This window comes from Porites lutea, chromosome 9 (genome assembly GCF_958299795.1).
Source record: "Porites lutea chromosome 9, jaPorLute2.1, whole genome shotgun sequence".
NCBI lineage: Eukaryota > Metazoa > Cnidaria > Anthozoa > Scleractinia > Poritidae > Porites > Porites lutea.
The window spans coordinates 2,459,447-2,471,276 of NC_133209.1; the positions used below are offsets into that span (position 1 = coordinate 2,459,447).

Below are 11,830 nucleotides of genomic sequence, written 5' to 3' on the forward strand. Positions count from 1 at the left end.
TCGACACGTACGCTACAAGATATCCGACAATCGAGACCATTCGATGTAATCAACGAAATATCGATTGACCACGCCAGGAGAATAGAGCTTGGACATATACAGATCTGTACACTGTTAGGTTTATTAGGGCACATGGTACAGTGGGTTAAAATTGGGACAATAACAAACATGACCATGAATTACTAATAAAAGAAAATTGATCCTAAGTCAGTCGTAAAGACCGTAAATAGTGTGGCTCTAATCTTTGAAACCATGGATGAAATCCTATGGATGTGACTATTCAAATGAAACCTCTTCAGCAGTACTTTCACATGGTACTATTTGTTTTGTAATGTGTAGTTCTAGCTTTGATTTCGACGAAGAAATCCTTACAATTCAAATGAAATCTCTTTATCAGTACTTTCACTGGCTGCTATTTGCTTTCAGTATTTCATACAAAAATAAAATAATGGCATTTAATTTTGGACATGATACAGACTGAGGGATTTAAAGAAGCAATTTCTTATGTTACGTATCAATACAGATATATAAAAACTGTTTAATCGGCAAAAAGATTGGTGGACTATGAAATGGAGGCCACTCGTCTCTTGCCCGAGTTTCCAGCTGCCGCATAAATTCCTCACTCCCGGGATCATAATCGATATTGAAAACAATTGTTTATTTTGGAAATTTTCTCAATATTATGGGAAGGACCCACATGACATTGTTACCTTTTAAAGTTATGACTACATTTGTATTTAGATATTTTCTCACTTTCTGTCCAAGAAGGCGTATACACTTCGTATTTGAACACACCTTTTGAATCGGAGCAAAACTTTCCCGTGGTAATGTTTATTTTGCTGTACAAGGTTCCAACTTCTAAGTCACGGCATGAAATCATGTAGTGTGACTATTCAATGGAAACCTTCTCCCAGCACTTTTACATGTTACTATCTATTTTACAATATTTTACAAAAAGGAAATTGGGAAATTTTTTCTCGACTAAATACACACACTCTAGGTAATCCTGCATGGATCACTGAATTATACAATCCACTAAACCAGGCAAATAAATTGCATCAATTTGAACAACGACCCTTTATAACATTAAACTAAAAAATGGTCTGCTCCAATGCGATGAAAAAATAAAACCAAAAACAAAAAAAAGAATTAAACACAATAACTGAGATCTCTTGAGTAGGTCCCAGTATTCTTTGTACATTTTTACCTACTTTTGTTACAAAAAGGTTACTGCTTCTAGAAAAACAATTTTTGCCAGTCAAAATAGTAACTGTCTCACCAAACCTACTCGCTACTTTAGTACACCCAACACCACAATATTTGACTTTTTAAGGTTAGCCTTAGGTGCACAAAACCTTGAGGTAGACTCAGGGGCGTAGACATCCCACACACCTGTAGGCACAGGCCTACACACTTTCGGTTTGATCACGCTACCGCTTGTAACAAAATAAAACTAGGCATTGCTGTGGTGAGCTAAAAAGCGTAAGAGCTCAAAGTGTTGGTGAGGTCAGTGCATACTAGTCATGCATGCAATTTTCAGAATTTGTGGAAATGAAAGTCAGCCAGGCCTACAACTAGTGAAAAAGCTGCCTAGGCCGCTGACACTTGATAATCAAGGGGAGTTAGGTAGGTGAGATCAAAATGGGTTCAAAAGTTTATACCCCCAAAATATCCCTTTAAAGTCCCAAAAAGACTGCTTTTCTTGCTTTCCTTAAGATGAGTGAGATATGAGGAGTGTATTTTGACTGCCCACTGGAAATAAAAGATTTGAGGGAATTCATTACGGCCAAGTTTAGTATACCGGTAATTCAAATAAAGGTGAATATATTGTGGTTTTTATCTTAGATTCAATGTTTTTCATTTTTCTCTGTCTCAAATTCATTATTATACATGTAATTTAGCATACCCAGAAATAAAGAAAAATAAAATTTGAACCAGGGATAAAATATTACTGTGCCAAAACAAAAAACGTGGTCTGAAGACTGGTTTTCACAAACGATGGAGTCAGAGTTGGAGTCGTAAGCTGAGTCGAAAGAGCGCTTATGACCTAATGAAAATAAAAAAATCGGAGACGTGAGCGGAGTCATAAGCGCAACGGAATCGGAGTCAGAAGAATCAGAACGTTTCCATTTTCTTCCAATTCCGCTTACGACTCCGTCGCTTACGTTCCGCTTGTGATCTAGTGAAAACCAGATTGTCAGAGTCGGAAGCAGAAGCGGAAGGATAAACCAATGACAATGCACATTCCCACGTGATGACCCAGCTTTCACTTGATCGTAAACAAAGGAGTCGTAAGCGGAATGAGAAAAATCAGAACGCTGTTTTCACTAGTCCATAAAGTTCTACGCTTCTGATTACAATTCTGACTCCGACTCCGTTCCCAGTAAAAACCAGCCGTAAGAAAACAGCTGACATTTCACAACGCCAGGCATTAACTTTGAGGTAGTCAATTTCCCACGAATGAGGGCAGAAATTCCATACTGATGACGAATCACTAGCAGATCTGGGTCATTGTAGTGCTTCTGATTGGATGAGGAAAATTTTCAACCAATCAGAAGCACTATCCAGATCAAGGTAGTAACACGTCATCAGTATGGAATTTCTGTGCTCAACTTTCTCAGACGTCTTTTCGCGGGGAAATCAGTTGTAGCGTTGCAAAATGTCGACTGTTTTCTCAGGCTGCAAAATGCTCTCAGGGTTGTCACTAAGATTTCAAGTTGTCAGGGAAATACAACAAGTAGGCGAAGAATCAAACAGCTAGGGATTTCTTTTTTTCTATTTTTCTTCTATTTTCCTATGAAAATAGCCGAGGGCCACGTTCGTAGTAGCCGTGGGGAAATCCCCGGCCCCTCGCCTCTTAATGACAGCCCTGGTTCTACATGTATCAACTGGCTATTTTACCCAGCGAATCCCACAGTGCAACTATGCATCACAAAAAAAATCCTGTCATTTCCTTTAGCAATCCCCCACAAAAATCCTCTCAGAAACAAGAAGAAAATCTGCTAGCTTCTGGTCACAAGGAAACTTGAGTGACTCTCCTGAGTGCATTGATTAATACTGTACTACAGGGTGGATGTTCCGTCTTTGACTTCCTCATATTCCTGTACTGCTACTACATCTGGTCTAGCTCTGTTGGGTATCTGAGTTTCAACTTCATTCTCATTTATCAGTTCTGCTGTTGATACATCCAGGCTATTTGCTGATGAATCCTCTTTGTTTTCATACTGTTGATCGTCATGTCCATCTAGTTCTCCTTCCTCCAACCAGCGGTGCTGGGCATTTAATAGCGAATCTTCCTCTGGCTGGTTTATGATTGGAAAGCGGACTCCATCTCCGATACTGTCAAATAAAATGATTTAGTCATACTTTAACACCTAATACAGACTTGCCAAGTCTCACTAGTTCAAAACTTATCTCACACTCTGACAAATTGACAACTAATTTGCAATGCTTTCTCCAAAAGTCACACTCCAGAAAATTTGGAACATCTGTAGGGTTCATTTCCAAGTTAGACAGCAAACCAAATTTAAAGAAAATGCCTCACAGTCGCATTTGATTAGTAAACATGTGATCTGCCAACTTGGTGCATTGTTTTCATTCAGCCAACTCTAAACCTCCACAGTGACTTTTCACTGCCACCACATGTACAAACTCACTGCTAAAAAATGAACTTAAATAATCTCTCATTTCAAGATGGTTGCCAACAAAAGTGTGCATGTCAGCAGCGACAAAGAGAGATCGATCATGATTCTCCCACTTCAAAATGATACATGACTTCTAATACCCATAATCCCTGCTGCAAATCCTTTAGCTAGGGAAAATTAGGACATCTCATGACTTTTTCCCATCTTGCGCTACTTTTCTCAATTCTACATTCAGAATCTCAAGATTTTTGCCTCTTGAGGGTTGGCAAGTCTGCCTACATGCTGAATACAGATGGTTTAGGATGGAGAAGATAATAATCCTAAACCATCTGTATTCAGCATGTAAAAATCTTGAGATTCTGAATGTCAGTTATTGATAACAGATTTAACCAATTCAAGTAAGGATGCAGACACTCTTACAAAGCTACTTAAAGATGATTAGAGTAAACCACAGAAAAATCTCACCTGGTGTACACAGGTAAAAACCAATACCACCTATTGAGCCCCAAAACTTGTTCAGCATTCTTCATGACAGAACCCAGACTAAAACCATTTTTGTCAGGGCCATAATAAAAATGAGGAACTCTAAATGATTCTGTGAACATAAAAAAAGGAATGAAAACAATTTTATATATATTATTCATGCTTTTGGTGTACGCAAAACATCAACACAATCCAAAGCATTCATGTCATTGATTTTCTTTTCTTTTTGTTAACCCTACAGTGCATTTTCTGAATGTGTGGCTTTCCCAATAAAGTGAAGCAAAGTTTCTTGCAAAAGGAAAGAACACGATGGGAAGTTAAGACTTCCACCCAGCCCCAAGGATCCCAGCTTCTTAGAAATCTGGAGAACCATACTCACCATTTAAAAGGGAAAACTAGAAATTCTGCCTCGAAAATCAATGGTTCATGCCATTCCATTTGTGAAACTAAAATATGGGCTGTCTTTTTGGGCGATGCTATTTTTTTTTTGAGTCTGTTCCAATGATTTGGATATACTTTGTAGTGGTTCATTCTCCCACCACATGAAATTTTATAGTTTTATTTAAGCACAAGATTTCCCCCCCGGTAGCCTCAATTTCAGACGATTACTTTGAGTCGCTTTTACTCCATCAGTCGCTGAGGGAGTAAAAATAATTCAAAGTAATCATCTGAAATTCAGACTATCCACCCGGGTGGTTTGTGTAAATAGTAAACACCACTGGTCTTCTCTTCAACTTGCTTTACAGGCATCAGCTACTTTTTTCTCTTCCTCTTGGTCATTTTCTCCATTGCTCCAACTTTAAAAAAACACTGTGCGACAGTTTGCTGCTAACCCAGCCAATCCTTCACAGCTACACATGTTAAATAAATAATGCAGTATTCTGCAGGCTGATAGAACTTACCCAATGTTGTCTTGTTACTTCCAGTTAGATATAAATGATAGCCAAACAGGGACCAAAGACTAATAAAAAACATGAGAGCAACAAAAAATAGAAACAGGATGTGTAATTTGCCATCTCCCTCTAATGTGTTCTGCAATACAAAGTAATAACATCATAAGTGCTTGAAATACCAAAACAAAACAAACAAGCAAACAAACAAAACAATTCTTTGGAAAATATTGAGAATGATATTATTTTGTGGGTTTGTAAGAAAGGTTTTTCTTGCTACAGTGATGTGCATGTGTTTTTTTCCACATATAACTGATTTTATCCAATAATTTTTGTCTAGTCCATTTAAGTCCACTATTTTTGTTCCATTCATGGCAACCGTGGTTGCTTTAATTCTCTAGTACAGTAAATTGGACAAAACTGAAAATAATTATTATTTTATATTAATTACTGAGTCCACAATAAATCACTTATTTAATATCAATACAATAATAATTATAATATTATAAACTCACATTCCAAAATGCCACAAAGTACTGAGTTACTGTTCCTGTGACATAGAGTGTGTAGAGAATGGCGTAAAACAGAAACAGAAGAAAAAACTTGTAGTTTGTGAACCCTACACAGTTATTCACCCAAGGACAGTGATGGTCCATTTTTAGAATACACCTGTAACAAATTACAAATGAATATGTAGTAATTAATAAAGTTTGCATAAATTATCATCTTTTCTGTTTAAAATTGTTAATATATCCATTACAATAATTAACCAACTTATATATATATTACCAAAAAATAGTTGCAAGCAGTAGGTATCTATCTGGCTGGTGTCGGCTCGTCTACGTAAAGGAGCTTTAGTTTGGAAATTGTACTAATGGCCTGAGTTTTGTGTTACTTAAAAAATGTTAGGCATTTATGGGTAATGACTTGTAGTGTTAAGGTATCTCAACACACTGAAGAACAACAAAGCGACCCAAATGTCCAAAAGACTACACCACATGCTTCACTGGTACAGTAACATCACATTCTGTATAATTTGAGACAGTAATTCCTGAGCAAAAGCCCAACTTACTTTTTACACATAGAACAGTGATGGCATCGATCAGGTTTTATAGCTTGACATACATCACAATATCTAGCAGCTGGAATAAAAGTAACCAAGAACAGTTCAGTTTAGTTTATTCACACTTATAGATGTTAATTACAAGGTATGTAGCCCGGGGGGGGGGGGGGGGGGACTCCACATATGAAAGGGGTGGGGATGCTCGTCATCTCACTTAGGGGTGTAAATTTCGGATTTTGGTCTTATTTAGGGTGTCCTGGGCCAAATGCCATCATATTTAGCTGTGAAGGTCTCATTTAGGGTTGCATGCGAAAAAATATAAAAATATATCTTTGATATGTATATTTTTAATTCGTTTTATTTACTCCATGCGGAGTACCCCCCCACCGGGGTATGTAGTAAAGTAGGAATAAAATAACAAAATAGAGAATAGAGAAAAAAAGAAAAGAAGGACACTAATGGCTTTGGTAGGAGTGTATGGTGGTCAGCTAGAGGAGCTTAGCTTTCAAGCTAACCACCGCTGTACTATAAAATGAAAAAACTTAATATGTGCGTCAGGTGCCGTGGCAAATATAGACAATACTGGCAGTCATTTATATATAGTTAACTTTGAGGGTTAAGCAGAATTAGTTTGAATTGTTTTTTGAACTGGTAGTAGCTGAGTGTTTTTGTGTTAGTAGGAATCTATTCCCAGATTTTGGTTATGCCAAACTTAAATGTGTGTTTGACTTGCCACAAAATAATATCCTCTTCATGCAGTGCATGTATATGCTTGTAGGTAAAATCCATTTTCAGGTTAGACTAGCATTTCAACCTAGTATGATAATCAGGATTTCCTCCGTTTCTTAGTCATGATTATTATTCAAAAGAGACGCACACAATAATATAATATACAATATAATATATTATTTATGTGTCACTGGGAGGGACAGCGGAGCTGGGGAGGCTGATGAAGGGGGGGGGGGGGGTGGGGGAAGGGGGTATAGCCCTCCACTTTTGTAGAGGAAAGGTTTCGTGTTTGTTTTAGTATGAGGTTCATATGAATTTCTCTCTGAATAACAAACTACTTTCATTAACGTTAACTCGAGTAAATGCTTGAATCAGTTATCCAAGAAAAGAAGTAAATTACTACATAAAGAACTGTATTCATTACATGAAACCATTGCTTGAATCAAACTTGCTTTATTTTGTGACAAGATTTTACAAAAACTTAGAAAAACCTGTCCGAAACTTTTCGTGTTTACATGTTTTTAACATTTTCCCAGCCTGCGCTTCCTTTCCCCCCAACGAAAACACAGGCCAGAATACTAAGAGTGGGATGTATAAAAGGCTTGGCCCCCTGCTTCTGCTTTGTCTTTTACCCCCGCATACAAAACGCCTGTGTGACAATTGTTGTGATCTTCACTTAACATTAATGTTTTCTGTTAAAGGAAGATGAAGTTGAAAAGAAAGCTTTTTTCCAACAAACTTATTGTCATGCTTGTCACAAAAGATTTCCCGTCTTCTACTCTCTCCTGTCCTGTTGCATAAGTTCACTATTGTTATTCAGACAACATTGATGTGATGCTAGAGCATCACAGAGGCATCACAGAGTTAACAGTTCACTCTTCTCACAACAAAATGCACTTACATTAATTCCTACGATCATACAGGCGTGCAACAGTTTTTAGCACAAGCTATTGGTAAATAACATATTTCTCACCTCCTGATAGAGTTTTCGTCATTACTGGAAGCTTTCTTGATACTTTTTCTAGAACCTCTTTAGGGTCCTACAAAAAATTCCACAAATATAATTTCAAATCAAGTACATCTCAGCTGGATGGTGTTGTTTACGGCAAGGAATGTTATTGATGCATTTTTAAAGTAATGTTTCAGTCTATATTTGGAGTCATTCTCTCCTGTGTCATTGGCTGAGAAGGCAGATCAGATGAGACATAATTTTTGTAGGAAAAAGAACAATGCAGAGACAATGCAGGAAAGAAAAAGAACTCCAAAGAGTTATTTTTCATACTTGGCATACTTAGAACTTTTTCATACTTAGAACTCCAAAGAGTTCTTTTTCATACTTAGCTAGCAAAATATGGAACTCTCTCCCAGTCATTTACAAAACACTAAATTTTCTGGAATTCAAGCAGGAGATCCTCAGATATGAAGCTTTTCCACAATAGATTTACAAGTTATATTAGCTCTACAGCTACTCTGTAAATTTCAAGCATAAATAAAGTATATGTATGTATGTATGTAAGAGACACCACCAACTAAATCTGCACACATTGCAGAAGAGACTGCCACTCCCACATCGGCCTTTGCAACCCCAGAACACGCTGTCCAACCCAGCTTGACCAGTGTGCCTATCTATGGTCTCCTAAGACTGACGGATGAGCACTACTCCTCTGTCATGTTGCACCGTATATCATTATTAATACTGGATTATGCTAGGGTGGTCCTTAGTTTCGAGTTTATGGATGAAATCCTAAAGTGTGACTATTCAAATAAAAGCTGCATTTTTAGGCAGCACCATCTTGTGATGCTTTTTATTACACCATCCTGGATTTTTCGAAGCTGTGGATGAAATTACACCTAATTGTCTTGACCACTAAAACAGAATTAGCTTCTCAGTGTCCATTTTATTAAGAACCTGATAAGCCAACAAAACAAAACTGCACTCAACTACATACCCCATTATCTAATGCTTCTCTGTCTGCTCTGGACAAGAAAAACTGAAAAAAAAAAGGAATTTTTTTTACCGCCATACAACCACCTAGCCTGCATGAGCAGACACCTTGTGAAAGCCAGAAATACGGCTGCATTTGCAGGCTAACAACCAGTAGACTCAAGAAGAGTATTCTGGGAACAGACTTTTAAATGTGGTTTCTGGCCCTTCCCCCTTTTCCCTCTTAAAGTAAAAAACAAGTGTGGTGTAACTCATCAATGAATAATGGCCCTTATGTATCTTTGTGAATTTGTTAAAAATGTCTGCCAGGTTTTCGTTTGAACACGGACAACTGACTTTGATCTATCGTCACTATAGTACCTGACAATCACTAAACTTGTCTCAAAATGCACGTGAGGGATAAAGGAACAGCTCAGGGTGCAAAGAAAGTCACTTTTACAGCCTACCATTCAGGAAAGATGAAGCTAACATTTACTAGCCCAAACATCATTCCAACTAGCCCCAAAAACGTTCTGATGAGCAGATTGATTTCACAGTTTCTCTGTAATTTGGATTCCTCAAAAACCTTCACTTGCCCGTCGGGCAAGTTAATAAGAGAATTCACTAGCCCGATAGCAAAACCCACTAGCCCCAGGCCATCGGACACTACTTTCTTTGCACGCTGCAGCTACTGATGTTTCATCATCTAGGAAAAAAACTCAGAAAAACCTCAGAGGCAGGGTGGCAACCACCCCTTCTTGTACGTCCCAAGGTTAATACATAGATGTTATTTTTATAATAATTTACTGACAATTTTGTCAGAGTCTGGTAACTGCCCTCTCTATAGTTTTAACCATAATTCACTGAGTGCTTTTGATTTCATTTTTGATAACGTGCAAGTAAAAATCAGCAACAGACAAACATACTTGTGCTTTAGCAGATCAACCCAAATTCCAGTAAAATGAAAATGAAACAGTGTGTACAAGGTACAAAATAAATATGATCAGTGAGTTGAATCTAAATTTCCTTAGTATCCAAGCCCTAATTCATGAATATTTAGGGAGGAGACAAAGGAAATTGAGAATTAAACTTGGTTAAAAACAGATTGACCTAAGAGACAATATACCCTACAACATATACATGCATCTGCCTGTGTTCTTCATTCAAGATTAATATAGCTGATAAAACAAAAGCAAACGGATATAGCTGACTGGGCAAGGAAAACAATGTTTACCTTGACTGACCACTTTCTAAGAAATTGTAATAATTGACACATCATATGACAGTTGCTATTTGCACGAATAATAAAAATAATAATACTTAATCCTACCCTTTATAGACTTTATAGACAGTATTAACGCCTCTGATCAATCGCCCTATTACTATGCGGCTGTAGTTCATTATCAGAACAAAATATAAAGAGAAAACTTAGTTTAAAGACAGGCTTGCTTATTTTTAATTTCCAAGGTTGGTACAATATTATTTCATCACACACCTGAGAAGGAACAAAACCAGATGAAGTGCATATCGTCCGCCAATAAGATATCATCAGCATCACAAAGAAAGGGTGATAGAAAATCAAATACACAGCTAAAAAAAAAAATGGTCAGTGCAGTCTATGAGTTGTACAAAAAAATCAAACTGCTATGAACGGCTTAATCTCCGTGACACAAAGGAATTAAGGCCCCGATTTCGAAACTTGTGAACGAAGGCAGATGTTACATTGAATTCAGTGAATCCCTACGTTTTAAAACCTACCTCGCTCATATACAGACTGAACACTCTCTGAAAAAAAAGAAGGCGCATTGGGTTAGAGACCAGGAAGCTGAAGATAGACAAGACTGCAAAAAGCAACAGATCCTGCAGTTGAACAGTGTTGAAGGATCAAGTCACAAATTTGACGATTTCCGAAAACGGGAAGAAGCAAGTAAGAAATTAGTGCTCTTACCGAAACAAAGAATTACAACATAAGCGTAGTATGACCAAATGATGACTGCGTTGATAAATAAAACGGGTATCCATTGAAAAGTTTTAAACAGGCAAGTCAGTATGGCAGCCATGATTAAATTGTTGTTGTGTTCGGCGATCATGCGCAAAATTTCGCCTTGTAGTGACGTCACTAGAAATAGCTTATGGTTTTAAAAACTGAGAATTTACACGAAATTGACATGAGCGGGGGACTAGCTCAAATGGTAGAGCGCTCGCTTAGCATGCGAGAGGTACCGGGATCGATGCCCGGGTTCTCCAACTCTGAATTTTTTTTTTCGATTCAACTCTGTTTCTTTTTTTCATCTCCTTAAGTAGCGAACGTCGATGCAAATCATGGATAATAAAAATACTTTTTTCATACTATCCGTAAAGCATGAAGAAATAAATAGCGATCAGGGCGGATAACGCCCTGATAACGATAACGATGTAAATATGAACAACTACCAGGAGATTTGATGGGCTCCTGCAACTACCTATTGCGTGAGCCAGGGGCTAGGGGGTTTCTAGGCAGCTAAAGGGCTGGAGGAGGATTGGTTGAAACTCCTGAAATTTTTTTAAGTCCTCGGAACTAACGCGTCCAGTATTCTGAGGGTAAAATCGTTTTATTTTCTGAAAGACCTGACATTCAAGCATTTTTAGAGGGGCTTCGTATCAAACTCGCGTAACTGCTGCCCAAGACACTCAAGGATACGATACGTACAGTCTTGAATTGGACAAAATAGATGGAAAATTTATCCTCCCCCCGCCGAAATCAATCATGGACCGGACCGGCGCGCTTTTGCCTTCGCGCTAGGAGACTGGGGTGTGGGTGGCTGCCAAAGTCGCCGTGGAATTCAGTCCCAGCTGAGGAAGAAGAAAAGCTTAAATCTTACTTTCGGTTTATGAAAAGTAAATAAACACGTGAAAACTGTTCGACGCCCTCAGGAGAAGACCTTCGTATCCTGATTCGCGGACCGGCTCCCACCCGGTCAGTATTAAACTGCCTGCGCACAGGGGATTTAATTCGCGCGCACGAGGGAAGGAAAGAGAACGCGGTGTGCTTCTTGAACCCCAACGTTTTGGGTTTGAACTTCACTATTAACTTCATTGTTCGTAAGGGGAAGAAGTC

At 38.1% G+C, this 11,830-nt stretch overlaps 1 protein-coding gene and 1 non-coding gene across 2 annotated transcripts; one reads left to right on the top strand and one right to left on the bottom strand.

Annotated features, from left to right (window-relative positions):
* Nucleotides 1-639: 639 nt before the first annotated feature.
* Nucleotides 640-10,815, bottom strand: LOC140948640 (palmitoyltransferase ZDHHC15B-like). The gene is made up of 10 exons (XM_073397904.1): nucleotides 10,682-10,815; nucleotides 10,492-10,518; nucleotides 10,229-10,323; nucleotides 8,759-8,800; nucleotides 7,783-7,849; nucleotides 6,090-6,159; nucleotides 5,533-5,686; nucleotides 5,030-5,159; nucleotides 4,110-4,239; nucleotides 640-3,339 (listed from the first exon to the last, which is right to left on the bottom strand). The coding sequence occupies exons 1-10, from the start codon at nucleotides 10,791-10,793 to the stop codon at nucleotides 3,063-3,065; spliced, it is 1,104 nt and encodes a 367-aa protein (XP_073254005.1). The 5' UTR covers nucleotides 10,794-10,815; the 3' UTR covers nucleotides 640-3,062.
* Nucleotides 10,816-10,907: 92 nt separating this feature from the next.
* Nucleotides 10,908-10,980, top strand: Trnaa-agc (transfer RNA alanine (anticodon AGC)). The gene has a single exon. It is a non-coding gene; the product is annotated as a tRNA-Ala (tRNA).
* The last annotated feature ends 850 nt before the right edge of the window (nucleotides 10,981-11,830 follow it).

Bases quoted from the DNA above. Each gene is read 5' to 3' on its own strand.
- LOC140948640 (XM_073397904.1), bottom strand. From the start codon at position 10,793: ATGGCTGCCATACTGACTTGCCTGTTTAAAACTTTTCAATGGATACCC. The intron at 10,519-10,681 runs GTAAGAGCACTA...CTTTTTTTTCAG, and splicing joins TGTTGTAATTCTTTGTTTCG to AGAGTGTTCAGTCTGTATAT. The intron at 7,850-8,758 runs GTATGTAGTTGA...AATTTTTTGTAG, and splicing joins GAGAAGCATTAGATAATGGG to GACCCTAAAGAGGTTCTAGA.